At 37.7% G+C, this 20456-nt stretch overlaps 1 protein-coding gene across 1 annotated transcript in view; it reads left to right on the forward strand.

Annotated features, from left to right (window-relative positions):
- The window catches only part of LOC124721245 (GDP-fucose transporter 1), a 44587-nt gene extending 24929 nt beyond the window's left edge, over nt 1–19658 (forward strand). The window contains exons 5-6 of the mRNA XM_047246104.1: nt 7672–7964; nt 19132–19658. Coding sequence (XP_047102060.1) covers nt 7672–7964; nt 19132–19338 — 500 coding nt within the window. The 3' untranslated portion in view covers nt 19339–19658. The remainder of the gene's footprint in view (nt 1–7671; nt 7965–19131) is intronic.
- Nucleotides 19659–20456: the final 798 nt, after the last annotated feature.

The raw sequence follows: 20456 nt of genomic DNA on the forward strand, positions 1-20456 counted from the left end.
AATGACAGATCTGGTTCCCCTGCCTTCCCAAGTATACCGGTGAATGTTCTTATGTTTAAAAAATGAGTTTGTGATTACTAAGCCCATACTAGCACAGAAAAATCCAAGAGTTGTTTCCTGTTCCTGTTGGCCTCCATATCCTCTCCAAATTTACCCATAACCTTTTCATACCCTTCTGTTCGATTTCCAATCCTGGCGTTAAAATCACCCATGAGCAGAACACTGTCCTTCTCCTTTACTCTAACAACTACATCACTGAGTGAGTGCCTCATAAAAACTATCCATCTTATCTTGATCTGTCCCTTCACAATGTGAATATACTGACACAATCCTAATTTTCTTGCTAGACACTGTCAAATCTATCCACATCAGTCATTCGTTTACATACCTTATTGCAACTACGCTGGGTTCCATTTCTTTCCTGATGTAAAGCCCTACACCCCATTGTGCTATTCCTGCTTTGACTCCTGACAGGTAGACCTTGTATTCTCCCACTTCCTCTTCTTTCTCACCCCCTTACCCGAATTTCACTAACAGCTAAAACGTCCAGCCCCATCTTACTTGCAGCCTCTGCCAGCTCTACCTTATTCCCAGAGTAGCCCCCATTGATATTAATAGCTCCCCATCTCACTACCATTTGTTTGCCAAGTCGTATGTTAGGAGTCCCTGGTTTGTCAGTTAGAGATGGGACTCCGTCACCTCCCAAGGTCCAAGGCATTTTGCTCTGATTGTTGCCAGCATCATATTTAAAGTACCAGGGAAGCAGGTTGCTAGCCTTACTTGGCCCGAGTCCCATTGGGTTTTTACCCCTAACGGCTGAGGGACTAACCGGTGGATTTGGTAGTCTTTGCCGTATGAGCACAAAGGTGACCACAACTCAGAATATGTCCGAGATGCCCAGCATTATTCCAAAGTAACTGGTATCCCGACGGTCGGGACCACTTACTTGGCCACTCATACGTTGCCCGTGGGTTCATGAACTAGGACATGACTACAGGAACCCACACCATGAACCACAAATTTTCACTTGTCACCATTAAATTTATTTCAGTGCCCAATTGCAGACAATGTCAGAATTTATTTCATTTCATCGTTTGTATGGCTCAGGGATCAGGAACGATGTTTGTTCTTTCATACCTGTCTGAAAGAACCAACACCCACCTACATATAAAAAGTGTATATATATATACTTTGCAAACAGTTACTGCCTTCAGAGTTATGTGGTACATTTCATAAAATTATCAGCATTCACAGATCGCCCAAAGTAAACCTATGATTTACTTAACATCAAATGAAATTTACTGCACCGCAGTGCCCATAAGTGTTGATGTTGTCAAGACCAGAGATAAATTTGTGAACTGTGCATAATTTGAGATGATCAGCCATGTATAATGTCATAAACAGTGCATGAAAAGTCATGCTAGTATAAACTGGCAGTTAGGTCTTAGGGAAGCTGTAGCCTGCAATATTCCCTTTGAAATGGCTGTCCTCTGTAACATAGCTGTATATGGGTGAATATGTGATGTCTAAAGGTGGAATAATTAGAAGCTCAATTTGTACACTGGCTGCATCTGTTATGAATTTTAGTAATTTACACAATAGGTAGTTTTCTTTCGAACTGTTTGAATTTTACGAGTAGCCCCTAAGTCAGTCAGTGATATATTATTGTCTCTGGATTTTCACTAAGAAACATTCTTCATTCAATAACAACAGCTTTACCAAACATTGTTTTTCTAAGCAGTGTGTGATGAGATATACATTCACAAGTGTACTTCCTAGGTCAGTGAAATGGGCCGAAGTTTCTAGGTTACTGATAATCACAGCACAAATGTAGAGGGATGCATATGAATGTTGAAGTCTATTCCTCATTCAAGTACTATATTACAAGTCCTTAGCTAAGTGCTTTTTCTGTGTATATCCTTCTCAGATCTCTATTGGTCAACACTGAAAATGAATTCCTTTAGTCATGAAAAATCCTTCAAAGTGAATCTTTCATTCTGTTACAGAGTGTGTGCTGTTTGAAATTTCCTGACAAATTAAAACTGTGTGCTGCACCAGGACTACAACCTGGAACCTCTCCTATCGCAGGACATGCTCTTACCAACTGATTTATCCAATAATGACTCATGATTCACCCTCATAGTGTCTGTTCTCTCTTTACTTCTTCCCCACTCGCCATACTCCACAGAAGCTGTCCTGCATACTTTGCTGGACTAGCATCCCTGGAAAGGATGGATATCAATGTTGGCTTAATCTCAACCTAAGGATTGTTTCCAGAATTAATTCCTCCCAGAGTCATACAACTCTTTTTGCAACTATGTGTATGGCAAGCCCGGGACCTCGAGCTATTGCAGGACCTACTTCCTTTCTTGTGCTGCAATTTCCCATCTCCAACCATCCTTGCTTCCCTTTCTTTCTCATGCTGGCAACCTTTGATGTTGACCAAGCATATTTCCTGGTGCTATGCATTCTTTATTTGACACCTACATTCATTTACCATACATCACTTTTTGGGTGAAATTATTTTGGTCCCCTTCTTGGTTTGTCCTCCACTTTCAATTTTTTTTTCTGCATTGTGGACCAACTGGGGAAGAACACATTAACTACTCCCTACTGCCTACAGTGTTGTTGACCCTCTGTGCACAATAACTGCATAGACTCATATATGTGGTCAAAAGCTAACAGTGTGGTGGGGTCGTCATGTACCCTTTTGTTAGAGGCCCCTGACAACACAGGGACCACATTTCTGATGCCTGAGCAGTAGATTCTTATGCATGTCAAGGAGTAGATGCTCACTGTACAGGGGCATCAGGACTCCTGGCATTGGCCATTGTGCCAGATGATCTTTGATATGGCTAGGTGGTGCTCTTGGGGAGAGCCATCAATTGGAGTAGGTGGCATCAGCGAGGATATTTTGCATGTGAAACACATAAAATTGAATCAACACAGTGGCCTTTCTGATTCATTCATCCCAACAGACAGGTCTACATGTGTCAATGTGGACAGTTACAGTCCTGGTGTTTTCCCTACCCTGGCTACCCCATGGAAAGAGAGACTAGCCATATGACTGGGAACAAAACAATTTACTCAGTACCTGGCGTGCCCTAGAACAAATGGAGGTACTTCTGTGACAATGAGACCATTGTATTTTGTGGAATACACAAGACAAATTTGGAGAATGTGACTCATTGGAAAATTTTTTGCAATGGATCGGTATTGATTAAGGCCTCGTCAGCTGCTCAGTCTCAAGCTCTTCAGGCATGTGAATGATTGGATGACATACCAGTGTCTAATACCCCACATAAAACTTTGTATGTGCAAGGAGTTATCTTTCATACAGACCTTACACACCAAACAGACAAGGGGCTACAGGTTAATCTCAGATGGCAAAGTATACATTTTGCGCAATGCAAACAAAAAGGTCCCAAGGATAATTGAATAGATACGAGTGCTTTCATCTTAGCCTTTGAAGGAAATGTCCTCTCAGAAAAGTTAGTTACGATGTACAGGTGTGATGTGAAACCTTATGTTCAGCTCCCCATGGGATATCTGTGATGTTCCCTTTCGCATGGCAGACTCAAAATGTGGAAACTGTCTATGATCAGTCCACGAAGGTCATCCTTGTGAACAGCCACCATTGTGTATCGGTTGTACTGAACACCATCCTCCATGTTAACCAGTTTGCCGTTTATTTAAAAAGAGAGAGAGAGAGAGAGAGAGAGGAGGAGAAGAAGTAGAAGGAGGAGGAGGAGGAGAAGAAGAAGAAGAAGAAGAAGAAGAAGTAGAAGGAGGAGGAGGAGGAGGAGGAGGAGAAGAAGAAGAAGAAGAAGATACAATGATATAAACCACTTTACCCCCTGTCATATACTGAGGCAAGAAAGAACTGTGAATACCTGCATCCTGTCAACATGATGTCCATTCACACAAAAGTCACTGCTGCCAACCCCCTCCCACCCCATCTCAATTTTTTTCCTTCTAGATCTACCACCACCCTCCACTTCGGGAACCACTTCCCACCACTGGCCAGAGAACCACCTTTTCGACCTTCGGCATCCCAGTCTTGTGCAGGATTCTCTCTCTCTCTCTCTCTCTCTCTCTCTCTCTCTCTCTCTGCCCACAGCCTCCAACATGACAACACGTGCCCTAATTTTCACTCCTGACTTTGGCCCACTGTATCTTAACCATGATGGATGCTCCGTTGTATCTTAGCCTTGTTAACTCCTTCTAGCTGCTGGAAACCTGCCCACCTTCCCTAGGTATAGATACATGAAACACAGAATGCATTATACTTATTTAATTCACCTGTTCTCATTTCAAACTACCACTACTACTGGATGCCCACTCCCTCGACCTGTCCTTTTGACACATGCAATAAGTATTGACAAATGAATTGGGTGTCAAGTTTGCCCTTGACTAGAGTTGTCAGGGGTTGGCATTTTGTCTGTGACCATATCTACGAGGAATTTTTATACAGTTGTAACAGTAAAGGTATATCATGTGTCAATTTGTACTACGGCCCCCATCTTTAATTGGACAGGGTTTTCTTGGTGACAGGAGTTGAGTAGGAGATAGTGGGTGGATGAAATGAAATGTTGTGTGGCTAGGGATTCCTGTCAGGTAGACCAGTCACCTCATGCAAGTCTTTTTAGTTGATGCCACTTCAGTGACTTGCGTGTCGAACTGGATGGCATGATGATGATGAAGACAACACAACACCCAGTCCCCAAGTGGAGAAAATCTCCAAACCAGCCAGGAATCAAACCTGGGGCCCTTGCATGACATTCTGCCCCACTGACCACTCGGCTATCTAGGCGGGCAGTGGGTGGATGTACAGTATGCATATTGGTTCAGAGCAAATGGTTTCCTGCTAAATGAAAATAAAACTCAGCAGATAATCTTCACTCTAAGAGACAAGCCACTATCTGATGACCCTAGTTCTGTTAAATTCCTGGGAGTTTATTTAGACGAAAAGTTATCCTGGGGCCAACATGTAAACTATATTAGTAGTAAACTATCTAGAGTAATTTATTTATTAAGACAACTCAGAAATTGTGTACCTGAAACATACATCAGATCATCTTATTTTGCATTTTTCCAGAGTATAATATCCTATGGCATTATCTTGTGGGGTAACTGTAGTCATATACATGACATCCTATTATTGCAGAAGAAAGCCATTAGGATAATTACAAATTCTTCACATAAGGCTCACTGCAAACCCTTATTTACTAAACAAAAAATTATGACTGTAATAAACCTCTGTATATACAATGTCTTAATCTTTACGAAGAAGAACCTACAAGATGTGAAACATAGAGAAAATGTACATTGTTACAACACAAGAAGCATCAAACACATATACACGCCTTACCACAGACTATCAAAATCAATAAATAGCTATGAAGTCACAGGGCACAAGCTATTTAATAAGCTGCCACATGCCATACAGGATCTTCCTGAACATACATTCAAAGAAAGACTGCATGAATGGTTTATTGCCCACCCGTTCTATGATATCAATGAATTCTTCAACTGTAAAATGCAGTAATCCAACAGATGACCCACTGTACATTTATTGTAATATAAGCTAAAATATTTCAGTAGTCAATACCTTATCACACTGTATTATAAATTGTAACTTCATTTGACATTGTCAATTGCTGTAATGGCCCAAAGACAATAAAATCTTTGTTATTATTATTATTATTATTATTATTATTATTATTATTATTATTATGATCCTAAAGGTAAAGCTGTCATCAACCAGAAGGTTGATTTGAACACCACATTGCTTTACCAGTCGTGACCTTATTGGATGTTGTATGCTGTAACCTTCCCCTGACCTTGAAATAGAGTTACTCAGCCAGTTGTAGTGGAATATAGAGTTTAATGTGGACTCCAAACCGTAGTGCAGTTAGGCATTTTTTACATTAACAGACATTGCCAGAGGTCAAAAGAGTGATAACGGGGTGATCGAAATTGTAGAATTGACTGAGGATTGAACCCAACACCTTTGGATTTATCTGTGTCATAGAGATATGCTATATGGTATGAGGGATTTGAGGTGGAAATGAATAAGGATAGACAATGATCTTGTAGACTGGTGGATTTTGTAAACTCTTTGAGGTTAGGATTAATTTGGAGGAAGATCTCATTCAAGAGGACTACAAAAGGCTATTGATGCCCTAGCAGAAAATGTGATAAACTAGTTGCAGTTTAGGATGCTTATAGTAAAAGTGCTGGCTAAAGGATATTTCTTAGAGAATGTAATCAGTCACATTTACAGGAAAGGACATAGTAGATTTAGAGCTGGCAGTATATTGGGGAAGGTAATGGCACTAGAACTATGCACATAGGATATGTATAATGTATAATAAGGAGGCAGCATTAACCGTATCAAACAGGAAGGCTGGTGATACAAGGGATGCTGGCATCTTTAATTTAGGCTATTAGGTTTGTAGGCTGCAAGGTAAAGGTAGTGGTCAACAATGGCAGAAATCCTATCAGTGGCACCACAGTAGCCAGTCACAATGGGATAGTCGGGATGTTTGAATTTAGGTGAACCACTTTGGGATGGGTGTAAGAATTTAGGTGAGCATTAGAGGTCATTTTGGTCTTCTGCAGTGGAATCTAAGCAGCAAGGCTTGCATGTGAAATATCTGTTGCTCAATAGTTCATTTTAAATGGTCATTTGTTGTTTTTCCTCATACCAGGGAAGACAAATTTCTGCTTGGCATTTTGAAAGAGTTTATTTATCTCATCCACAATTGTTCAGGGCAGTTCTGTAGTTCATTCTTGGTATTTAAATGGCTGCTCTTTTTTTTATTGTAATTACCTTACGTCTTCCAGTTGCACAATATTACTTTAAGTTCTTTGGAACCTGTCATTGCATGTGTGGAAATTACTGCAATGAATGTGAGATAAAATTTGATACTCATAATGTAGTTTCTCTATTTTACATACTGCAAAAATCATCACAAGTTTTCTTGAACCATCTGAATTTTATATTTCCATGAAGACATGTAATTCCTCTTAATATGTGCATCCTCACATTCACGCTGACTAATGTCAGTCTGTAATTTTTCCCCCTTGTTATTTTGTCAGTATTTGCATGTTGTTTTGGGAGTATTTGTTTGTAGATCTAATTAGTTTACTTTGCCAGTACTACAATTGTTTTTTACATTGCTAGATTGGAGAGTCACTCTGTGTGCCTAATATGAACAGTAAATCGTACAGTTAGACACGTTTCTGTGCGATCTTAACATGTAAGCACTTTGTCCTCTCATTACGATACCAGTGTGCATTGTCCCCTACAGAGGGGATAGTAATACTTTACATTCTGCTGGCTTAATTCCAAAAATATGTGTCTTTAATGTAACACTCTCTCTTTTTTTTTTTTAAGAAACTGCATGTGCATTTTCCTGACAACAAATTGCCTTTAACTGGTGCTATTTTAGTGAGAATGCAATATTTAATTTGTTTGTTACTGGCTTTGCTTTGTTTTGATATCAGCAGAAATTGGCTGTTTAAATTGTTTTATGCTTGCAATCACAAGAATGGTTTGTATATCAATTTATTTCAGCAGTATTAAACACTTGTTTAGTTTCAGTATTACTGTTGTTTAGAAGCACCACAACAATAATCTCTTATTTTTCTTTTTTTTGTTCACAGGATCATTTTCATTACTGGGCACACTGTTTGGTGTACTGGGCTCACTTTTCCTCTCTCTTTATTCTATATACACCAAGAAAGTTCTTCCAGCTGTAAATCAAGAGATATGGTTGCTGTCTTATTTCAACAATGTTTATTCTTGTATCATATTTTTACCATTCATTGCCCTGACTGGTGAAATTTCAAATATTTTAGCATATGATAAATTGCTTAGTCCATTATTCTGGTTTCTGATGACAATTGGTGGATTTTTTGGACTTGCAATTGGCTTTGTCACAGCTCTTCAGATTAAGGTAGGTGCCTCTGGTTTTTGTATTACTCCAAAAAAAAATGTGTGTTGACAGATTTGTGATAAGTTTTTCCCCCTATATGACTGCATTTCTTCAGTGCATTGTGTTATAATGATGTTGTTGTAATTTGTTTTTATATCTACAGCAATACTCTAGAAATAAACCTGATGTGTGTGCCAGTAATTAAATCACTAAAGACCAAGAACTCTCATGGATATGGTGAGGTATCTAGCAGAATACTGAAGTATTGTTCTGTGTATGTTAGCCCAGTACTTAGCCATATCTGTAACTTTTCCTTTAGGAGTGGTCGGTTTCCTGACCGATTAAAGTACTCTGTAGTGAAGCCACTTTATAAAAAGGGAGACAGGGATAATGTTGACAACTTTAGACCTATTTCCATGCCATCAGTGTTTGCTAAAGTTATCAAGAAGGTTGTATATACAAGGTTACTGGAGCATTTAAAGTCACATAATTTGCTGTCAAATGTACAGTTTGGTTTTAGAAATGGATTAACAACTGAAAATGCTATATTCTCTTTTCTCTGTGAGGTTTTGGATGGATTAAATAAAAGGTTGCGAACGCTAGGTGTTTTCTTTGATTTAACGAAGGCTTTTGACTGTGTTGACCACAAAATATTACTGCAGAAGTTGGACCATTATGGAGTAAGGGGAGTAGCTTACAATTGGTTTGCCTCTGACTTTAAGAACAGAAAGCAGAAGGTAATTCTCCGCAATATTGAGAGTGGTAGTGATGTTCAGTCGCAATGGGGCACTGTTAAGTGGGACGTTCCCCAAGGGTCGGTGCTGGGGCCGCTGCTGTTTCTTATTTATATAAATGATATGCCTTCTAGTATTACAGGTGATTCAAAAATATTTCTGTTTGCTGATGACACCAGCTTGGTAGTGAAGGATCTTGTGTGTAATATTGAAACAGTATCAAATGATGTAGTTCATGAAATAAGTTCGTGGCTTGTGGAAAACAATTTGATGCTAAATCACAGTAAGACTCAGTTTTTACAGTTTCTAACTCGCAATTCAACAAGAACCGATATTTTGATCAGACAGAATGGGCATATTATAAGCGAGATGGAACAGTTCAAGTTCCTAGGCGTTCGGATAGATAGTAATCTGTTGTGGAAAGCCCATGTCCAGGATCTTGTTCAGAAACTAAATGCTGCTTTATTTACCATTAGAACAGTATCTGAAATAAGTGACAGTTCAACACGAAAAGTAGTCTACTTTGCATATTTTCATACGCTTATGTCACATGATATTATTTTTTGGGGTAATTCTTCTGATTCAAAAAGGGTATTTTTGGCTGAAAAACGGGCTGTTCGAGCTATATGTCGTGTAAGTTCGAGAACCTCTTGTCGACCCCTATTCAATAGTCTTGGAATTCTGACATTGCCCTCACAGTATAAATTTTCATTAATGTCATTTGGTGTTAGCAATATTAGCCTATTACCAAGAGTTAGCAGCTTTCACTCAGTTAATACTAGGCAGAAATCAAATCTGTATGTGGAATGCACTTCCTTGACTCTTGTGCAGAAAGGAGTGCAGTATTCTGCTGCATCCATTTTCAATAAGCTACCACAAGAACTAAAAAATCTTAGCAGTAGCCCAAAGTCTTTTAAGTCTAAACTGAAGAGTTTCCTCATGGCTCACTCCTTCTATTCTGTCGAGGAGCTCCCGGAAGAGCTAAAAAATTAAGCAAATTCTAGTGTTACATTGTTGATTTTCTTTATTTAAACTTACGACTTGTCGCCTGCATATGTTTTTTTATATTTCATTTTATCTGTTTCTACTATCGCGTTATAATTTCATGTATTGACTCGTTCCATGACCATGGAGATTTCTCCTTAATTTGGTTCCACGGAACATTAAATAAATAAATAAATAAATAAATAGGGAATTACTAACTTCAATGGGCATTCTTACAGTCTAATGTATAGGCAGTGTGTAAGAGGTGGTGTTGTACAGTGCCCAGGTGGTTAAAACATCTTTGTGGGTCAGTGTAGTCTAGACTGAATGCAGGGAGCAGGCAAGGTAGATAGTACTGATTATCAGTTGGGAAAAACAGTTACTGTTTGAAACAGAAATGACTGTTAGATAGAACTAGCATGTATCACTAGGCTTGATTGAAGGATAGTAAGAAACTGTAGGTGAAAGGAGTCTTGAAAGAAAAGCATTTTCCCATATTTCTTGAGAGGTTGTTGTAAATACTGAGATAGAAAGGGATTTAAAAGACTCAGAAAGAAATTAATTTTATTTTTATGTCAGTTTGATATAGTTCCTTCATATGGAAGACATATTATAGGAGAGTGTGCACTTCCTTTCCATTTACTGCTACCACACTTTGTACTTTATCCCATTTACAAAGACAATTGTCTTCCCACTTTCAACCAGTATTTTCACTAAGTAGTTCTGAATAAATCAATCTGGCAAAATATAAACCCATCAAGAAAGAGAGTCTCATTGACCTTTAAGGTAAATTGTCTGCATGTGCATTTGTACTTTGAGCCACAACACCTTATGAATTCCTTTGCAGTTATCTGAATTTCTCTAATTTTATTGTTGTTGTAATACCTGTGATACACACATTCTCGTTAAAAAAATACTTCACAAATTGTGTGATCTATTTCACCTGTAAATCCTACATGTTAAAAACTCCACACACTTTTTCATTCCATCTTAAGTTATTGTTTAAATTGCAATTAACAATTAAATATTTATTACTGACCATTGACTTGTTATAAGTGGTGTAGGAAAGTTATACTGAAACTTTTCACCCGGTTATGAACACTTAATATACTTGCTTCTATTGAGGGTTAAGTTGCAACATTGGCACTCAGAACTAATCATCTGCAAGTCCTGTTAATACCATATCTGTATTAAAGAGCCATTCCCCAACAATCTCAGGAAGCCACCAATGTTATCTAATAAGTTATATGTTGAATAGTGACAGTCTTCTTACACAGCATTGTGTGCACCAATATGTTTACATTGATGACCAGTCAACAAATTGTGATTTTTGGATATAGGTCCACGGATCAAGTAGGTGAGAGCATTGTGCACCTAGAACAGTTAGGTTATTGAATACTGGATCTCACACCAGCTTCCTCTCTGCTTACTTCCCCTTATCTTCTTTTACAAATGACTCTCTGAAAGGTAGAGCCAGATTTTGTTAGAAATATTCACTATTGGACAGTAGCCCTAGAAAGGAGACTGCCAAAACTAGTTCACCAGATTAGTGTACACGCACATCTCACTCCTTGAACATTGAGCATCAGTGATTGGATCTCACTGTTATGGTAGTTCACAAAGACACTGTTACATCCATTCCATTCTTCAAGATTGTTTAAGATGCAGCTTGGACCAATGTGAAATTAGAAATGTGTCATACCTGTAAACAAATGTATCATGATATGGTAATTGAAGTGCCAATTAAATGTAGATGAGCCTGTGGTCCTTTCATCATTGAGCCCAAAACCATTATTAACAATTTTAGAGAGGAAGTGAGAAGTAGTGAATGCTTCTGGACTAAATCAGTTGTTTTCACTACGAATTGTGGTAAAGTGTGTTTGAGACTTCACTTTCAACTATACTGAAACATGACACCTAAATCAGTTGTTCTGGTAAGAAACATGGCAAAGGGTATTTGTATTTCACTTCCAACTACAGTAAAAGACACAACACTCTTGTCTTCATCCCAAAACTGAATCTGACATTGACCCTCTTTCACCCATCTTGTGTGTATGGATGTATTGGATTCTATCCTATTATTATAATGCAACAGTTGGATGCTTTAGGCCATATTGTAAACTGCAGGCACACAGTTGTTCTAGAATCCCAGAAAATTTTTTGTGTGTGGACATGGGAGAGGGCATTCCATTTTCACTTATCCAGTCAGGTGAAGGTGAATGTACAACTGCAATTCTGTGCAGCAAACACCTTTTTAATTTAATGTTTCACATTTCTTGCTACACAGATGATAAATGCTGACATAATTAAAACCATCACAACTGCTACTAAAATTATATTTTTTATTTTCATAGCTAACTGCGATCTTGGATCATTACCATCATTTCTGGCCTCCAGTAGGTCTGTGATACTTGATTGAAAAATTAGTTTCTGACAGTTATGGAAAACATCTTTCCATCTGTATGAGGTCATTCTTTCACCCAAAAGAGTTACAAATAATGTGTCAGTGGCATTCTGGTGGAAAATTTGATCAACAGTATTGCCATCTCTTGCTTGTGTTTAAAATGTAACACTGTTGATGTCATTAAAAGTATAGTATAGTGATTGAGAAGTCTGGAGTCTCTGTTTCTTGTTTGTGGGCTTTTTTCCCTATTTTCTGCTCTCCTCAATCCTTAAAATAGGTTACTATTCACACTGTTTTCAGTTATTTTGTTGTGACTTAAATCAACTCAGATTCCTGAGCAGAGATCCTGTTCATATCTTCTTTGAGCCTCAGGGAATGAAAAGTTTGCTTGTTTATTGCTTCTGAGCACCATATAAACTACATTTCTCAAGACATTAAATGTCTCTGCATTAATCAGGTGACACAGTGCCATACAGTTTTCTGCTCCATTTTGGGAAGATTGTATTGTGCTGGTAACTTCCGTCTCCCCTTGGTTACACAAACGGTATTTTCTTCAGACGGGTACATTAGAGCATCATACCATAACTTAATATAGTGTCTTAAAAATCCATGATTTCATCAGAGTTCCTTAAAAAAATGTTAATACAGCAAGAAAGGAGGCCATAGGATAACTTGGGTAGTACAAACAGTGGCAGTAATCTTTCTTACGGATTGTCAGTGGTTGACTGAAACATACAGAAAATTGTGGGAAACCTACCTTAATGTCTTCAAGTTGTAATGGCATCAGTCATCTCAGAGTTGTACATGGAAAAGGTTTTAGTAAATGAATGAGGCAAGTAATTGTCTATTTGTTTTCGCTGTCATCATAAAAGGCCTGCTCTTTATCCTTCTAAGAGGCCACTGAAGTGGACACCTTGAGTTTACCACTCTACTTTGTTATTAGATTTCTATGCATACTTTGTGATTAAATTTGCTTGCACACTTTTGTAGCCTTTTTATACAAAAGAAGAAGAAGAAGAAGAAGAAGAAGAAGAAGAAGAAATGTTTATCCAAGTAGCATGTAATACCTTTTCTATAGTGGAGAATTAACATACAGGAATATAAACTTTCATTCAACGTATGCAAAATATTTTCTCACAAAAATCAGAAAAATTATTTACTGTGAAATATTTTTCACATATTATTAATGATTAATGAAAACCAACTCAGTTGTTTTATTACACATTTATTGTTTTATGACTGGTTATGTTCATTGGACATCGTCAGGTTGCAACTTGAAGTTCTTCAATGTATGAAACTGGTTGTAACACAATAAATGTGTAATATTACAGCTGAGGTGGTTTTCATCAATCATTAACATTAGTGTCAGCTGTGGTGCTGAACATGATCAAGATTAGTTTTTCATGTAGTTGTCATATTTTTCTTGTTCACAACACACATGGTATTTTCAAATTTATTAGATGAAAAGTATCTCGGGGGAAATGTGTGTGTAAATTTACAGTTACTTCATTACAAAATGTAACAGTTTGTTAAGTGTGTACTCTTTGGTAATTCAGAATTGTGGAGTGAAAATATTCAAATTGGTAACTTGGAATAAAATGCTAATATATCAACATGCATAAGAGCTGCATTAAAGAAGATCTCCCAGTGCTCTTCAAAGTGAATATTCAGCTAGCCTCTCATTTAATCTATACTGCCTGACAAAAAAGTGAAGCACCCAGAAGACATGGTGGGATGAAAATGTATCTTCATACACATACACATATGCCTCATGACTGGATATGTGGTGTAATTCTCTCTGACAGATAGAACATTTACCAGAGTGAAATAGTGTTGTTTGTGTTTAGTGTTGTTACCAGGACTGATAGGATATACAGGGGACAGGCAAAATAAACTTGAACACCTGTACTTATTTGGGAATAGTTTATTAATAGGGGTTGGACCCCCATTTGGCCATAATGCAGCTGTGATTCTTCTTGTAATATTGGCATATAATGATTGTATTGTCTCCAGTGGAATGTTATGCCACTCTTCGATCAGAACCTTTTCTAACTCCAGTAGTGACGAGGAAGGCGGAAATCTGCTCTGGAGTCTGCGCTCCAATACCACCCACAAGGGTTTGACAATGTTAAAGTCCAGGGACTTGCTGGCCAGCAAAGACACATGCTCCTCATACCATGATTGTACTGTCCTGGCTGTGTATGGGTGCCTTATTGTCCTGAAATATGGCATCATTGTTGGGGAACAACATTCGAATCATGGGGTGCACCTGATCACCCAAAATGTTCACTTAATTGTTGGCTGTAACACAGCCTTTGAGAGTAATGATGGGACCAGCAGAATACCATGATATGGCTGCCCACACCATCACACTTCCACCCCCATGCTTAACCGTTGGAATTAAGCAATCAGGATTGTGGGCTTCTTTTGGCATTCTCCAGACATAAGCATGACCTGATGTTGGAAATAATGAAAATGTTGACTCATTAGACCATGTGACGTGTTTCCACTGATTGCCATCTAGTATTTCTGCTCCCGACACCATGTTTTATGCATCTTTGTGGTGGTTGTTGTCACTAATGGTATAGCAGCTCGTCCATGAGTATTTGTTTTATGGAGTTTTCGGCAGACGGTGTCAATAGATATGGGGTCTCAAAGATGGGTATTGAGCTCTGCATTCACTTTAGCTGCCATAGTCTTGTGTTGTTTTGACACAATTTGTGTTAGCATACGGCGATCTCTGTCATTTAGTTTTGATTTGCACCCACTTTTACGTTTACATGATGATGTCTTTCCATGCTTTGTGTAAGCTGTCATGACTGTTGAAACAGTTGCTCTTGAAACATTCAATAAGTTGGCTGTCTTGGTTACTGATGCTCCAGCTAATCAGGCCCCCACAATCCGCCCTCTTAGGAACTCTGTTAGGTCTTTCATTGCATGTCAACGTCAGCCTCTGAATGCAAATATGAAGTGTGCACTACTCGTAAACAACCTGTACTGATGCTTACTGAACACACACAGTCCAGCGTGACAAATGCCTTACCTGCATTGTTGACCATCAAACACAACCATCCCATTACTACCGCTGTTCACATTATTGTACCTATCCTCTGTATAAGAGGACATGGACAGCATGAGATGGTAAATAATCACTGTGGGTGACATGGTGGTGCCATGTACTCATGTGATACAGCATAATCAGAACCTGACAGAGTTTGTAAGGGGGTTTCATTGTGGGTCTCCATTTGGCCAGCTGGCCAAATTGTGTAATATCCACCTTTGTGGGGCATTTGGTTGTACCAGTGGCCCAATGTTTGACTGCTTGGGAACATGAAGGCAGGCATACTAATTGTCCAGGTTCCAGTCAACTATGTAAGGATGATTGCTGCATTGTGCACAAGCTCATAACAACCCATTCATATCTGCCCCTGCCATATGAGAACAGATAGTGACTTCCTGAAACATTCTTTGTCATCTTGCACCATTGGTCAGAGATCAGTTGCAGCTGGACTGGGAAATTACTGTTCCATGTACAGGCTGCTGTTAACACCACAACACAAACGGCTGTGGTTGAAGGGGTACCATGACTGGGAAGTGTGGACTGCTGATGATGGGTGTCGCTTTGTGTTCAGCAACAAACTGTCGTTTCACATTACCCCAGATAACCATCATTGGCACAGATTGTGGTGACCTGGGGATATGTCCCATTTTTCAAGTGTTTTGGAGAGGCACAGTGGTATTACTCATGATGTTGTGGTGTGGGTAGCCATTGGCTATGTCTTCAGCACATGACTGGATGACCGGTAATGATTGAGGGGACTCGCATGGCACAACAGTATGTCACGGACATCCTGTGTCCTCATGTGTTATGTCTCATGCTACAATATCCTGGTACCATTTTTCAGTAAGACAGTGCTTGCCCATACATGGCATGTGTGTCTGTTAATAGTCCAAATTATATTGAGAAGCTCCCATGGCCAGCAAAACCCCATATCTGCCCCCGATAGAACATGTCTGGGTCCAGCTTGGATGTCAACTCTGTCCCAGTATCCATAATATCAAGGACCAGTTATAACAGTTGTGGGTAATCACTGAAATAAGATCACATACCCTCTCAACTTGTGAAGTTTCATTTCCTCTTCTCCTTCTGGGTGCATTACTTTTTTTTGAGCAGTGCTCGTACCTACTGAGTTGTCTAGTCATGACTTGTGACCTGCCCCCACAGGGCACACTCCACTGCAGAGTGAACGATTCATTCTGGTTATATGTATTGTAAGAGAAGTTGTGGATAAAATGCAAACTGAGAAAATGTTTTACCTTCATGTTAGTTAGGTTCGTAATTGTAACTATGTTCTGAAAGTTTTCCTTGAATCACTTAATATGTCTGATGAACTTTGAAGACTAACATTTAGATAAGTTATATCTAAGTTGGTGTAACATCTGCAGGACTGATTTTTGTTAAAAGAAATAATAATAATAATAATGCACTTATTGATTGAGGGTTACTGTTAAAAGAAGTCTTTGTTCCTTTATTGACTGTACTAATTAGGCTTTTGTCTGCACGTGATCATTTGAAAATGGCCATTGTCACTGAAATCAGCTGGTAGTGTATGATGTGTAGATGTGTGTCTAATTAATACAGCCAATAAAAGAACAAAGGTTTAACTTAATAACATTTTAAAGACTATGGACTCTGGTTTGAATAAAATATTGAGTGTTACTAGTTAGGAGATCGTAATAAGTATGACAGGAATCTTGACTGAATGCATACCGTTATCAATGAATATATACATAAGAAAGGGATATACCTATTTGGCGCCTCAGGTACTCTCAGTACATCTGTCATTAATGCAAACGGATGACTTTGTATAGGATTTGGCACATTTAATATGTAATCAAAAGAAATTTTAGTTCCTTTTTGTAACCATTACATCCTGAAATGGAAGAATGGTTAAAATAGTTGACAAACAATTTATTACTCACTTTGAATAAATAAAAATTAACAAAATCTGTACAAGATTGTACAATAGAAACAAAGTTTTGAAATTTACATTGTTTGAGAAAATTGTGCCCATTTGAAAATAAGTAAGTGCTGTGGATATTTTGTCATAAGAAGCTTTCTTTGAACATAATGGTCCCTCTGCTTGCAGGATATTTGACAAGATGTGTGGAAGTTTCTGGAACTTTTCATTTTGTAGTATACGCACCAGATTTGTCCTACACGTAATTTCAATTTGCACTCAGATATCAGAAAACAACTCAGAAAATAGGAGAGTTTTGAAGCTTTGCTGATGATGTTGATTGCATTTCATGAAGTTATTGCCTTTTATGTATAAAAATGTGTAGTTAGTTTCTTCCATCTGAACCTGTGTAACAATGTTATAAACTATCAATAATCAAGGCCATAGTTTTCCAAATAACACGTTTCACTCACTTGCCTCTATTTTTCCTTAATGCATGTGCACTAGTTTCTATATTATGAATGAAAGCACACACGACACTAGTGTAATGTTCTACAATATTTATTACTTATTTCACCAACTGGTTTTCAGTTACTAAGCCATCATCAGGTACACAGATAATATATGTGGTGCATTGAAATTTCTGTTGGATCAAAGATTTTAAACTAATGCCTCTGCAAAGTATCTCCCTTTCCAAAGATGAAAATTGTTAATTTTAGATTTAGGAATAAAATGGGAGGAGTTATTTCAGTAAAATTGTGAAAACTTATGAAAAAAATTACTTCATATAATGAAAGCTGCTTCACTTGCCTGCTTAATCTCTCCAGTATATCGTATCTGTTTGTAATTTAAGACCTGTTAAAGACAAGATTATTTTGTTCAGCGTCTCCTTTGGAACAAGTTTGTTCAATTTATTTTCTTCTAAGAATAGTTGTTGTAATTTGTTATATAGTTCGTTAGTTAATGTGTAACACATTTTATCTTAGTTAGATAATCGTACATCACTTTTTCACTGAAATAATTTCTCTCATTTTATCCTAAATCTAGCAGTAACAATTTTCGTCTTTGGGAATGGAGATACTCAGAGATGCATTAGTTTAAAATCTTTGACCATACAGTAATATTTTTGTACCTGATGATAGCATAACAGCTGAAAACCAGATTGTGAGATAAATAATAAATATCGCAGAATACTCCACCAGTGATGTCTGTGCTTTCACTCGTGCTTTATAAAATATTCTACCAAGAACTGACAGAACAGTCAAGCAGTGCAAATAGCTTCCATCTTTACCATGATAGAATTCCTACATTCTGAAATTGTTAATATCTCAGAATTTACAAATATATTTCTTAATACAGAACTACTAACAAAAGCTCCAGAAACGAATTACTGCCATCCACAGATAATCAAGTAACAGTGGCAGAAAACAACAGAGATGATGAGCAACTGATCAAAGTATTTGCAGGAATGTCTCGTATGTGCTGCATTCATGCCAGTACTGTTTGCAAACATATAGCAGTTTGTCTGTGATGATGCCTGCCTGTGATGAAGAGTATCTTGCAGATATTGTAGAGCAGTCTCATTATCTCTGGCGCTTGCTAGGTCAGCACTATGCAGGTCACTGGTAAGCACACTAGTAGTTCATCATCATTTTTACATGCTTCCATTATCAAAGCAGAACAACAGATCATCCAACTGTGTAATAATGTAAGGCCTACTGGTGTAATTATTGTGTTTTTGTGTGTATCATCTGGAGATTGTATGTATTCAATTTTCAGTCATCTATGCCACCTCAGTATAACTAACAAAACAGATTTATGATGAAGAATTTCTCTTCTCTTTGGTTCTCTTGGGATTCCACTCCCCTTTCACTTTACTAGCTCTCATTTGTTATGTTAGATAAAGAAATTCATAGTAACAGCTACACTGATTTCAGATTACACACGTGTGTACACCTCCTTTAGCTGCATATGTCAATATATGTAGTAATCAGCAGTTTCACCAAATTTTTTGTCTGTAGTTCTGTGTGTGTTAACCTGGTGACATGTTATCAAAATATATCATGTTTAGGTGTGGAATGTAAATCCTATGTGATTTTCTGCAGGTGACATCTCCACTAACACACAACATTTCAGGGACTGCAAAAGCTTGTGCACAAACAGTAATTGCATCATACTGGTATGATGAAAATAGACCATTTCTGTGGTGGATATCTAACTGGATAGTGCTCGTGGCTAGTGCAAGCTACGCGCGAATTAAGCAACATGAAATGGAGCAAGAGCATAAGGCTCAGAAAACTGAACGTCTTTAAGACTTTTTTATATAATTTAATTTTTACTGACTAGCACACTTAAAAAGTTATTGTGTTTAAACTGTTTTGTTGAACACACAACTGATACTTAAAGAGAAAATGTGTGTTAGTTTACCTTTATCAGTATTTTATGACTTCTTGTATCAAAAGAAGTAAAATGTATGTACTGTACTGAGTTGTTGAAACTGAGATAAATGTGTTAATCTTTAATTTTTATTTCTGAGTGGTAAGAGTTCCTTATGTGAAAAATATGTACAGTAATGTAGCTTTCATACCAAATAAATTAGCCTTTTTCTTTGTAAAAGGAAATCTGCAATTTAGTCATTTTGTCTTTGTTTATGTGTGAGCTACTACTTTTTTCTATTTTATTGCAAAAAAAGATAGAAAGGAGGCCAACTTTTCACATGTCATAAGAAATGTTAATATTTTCATCGAAAATTGGTGTGTTTCACCCTTTATTCTCAACATTTACCTTGATGACTGACAGCCATTTGCCACATGTAATGGGTCGGGTCAAACATGGTTATGTTTTACTGCATAAATATGATATAAGTAACACTGTGTTTTTTTTCTGAACCAGAATAGTTATTTATGTCATCTGTAGATCTTTCTTATGACCAAAGGGCAGTAGAAAGAGATCTGAAGAGTGACATGTAAGTAGATTAATGTAGTGAATGAGAAAGGAGTTTTTACTGCTGGCCACAGTGTGTGTACCCAGTTATAGACATTGTAGTATAGCGTAGGAACACCTTGTGATAACTGCATATTTCATTCAGTATAGCAATATGTATGTCTGGTATCCAGCAGCATCACCAGGTAGCACATCATCACATTGTTTAACAGTGCTTGTTCACATAGTCATGCATTACTATTGTTTTTTAAAAAGAATGTGAAATGTGAATGAATGAGATGGCATAATAGTAAAATATCCAACCTGAACAGGCACCATAAAAGAAGAAACATGCCATCTTTAAACATTTTATTCTACATTGTTGGTATTAATATAAAATTTTAGGTACTGCATGAGCAGAATATTGTCTCCTCACATAATCTTCACATTCTAGCATTACAATGGACAAATACCACAGCCAACAGGTTGAAAATAATGTGTAATACAT

This window comes from Schistocerca piceifrons, chromosome X, assembly GCF_021461385.2.
Source record: "Schistocerca piceifrons isolate TAMUIC-IGC-003096 chromosome X, iqSchPice1.1, whole genome shotgun sequence".
NCBI lineage: Eukaryota > Metazoa > Arthropoda > Insecta > Orthoptera > Acrididae > Schistocerca > Schistocerca piceifrons.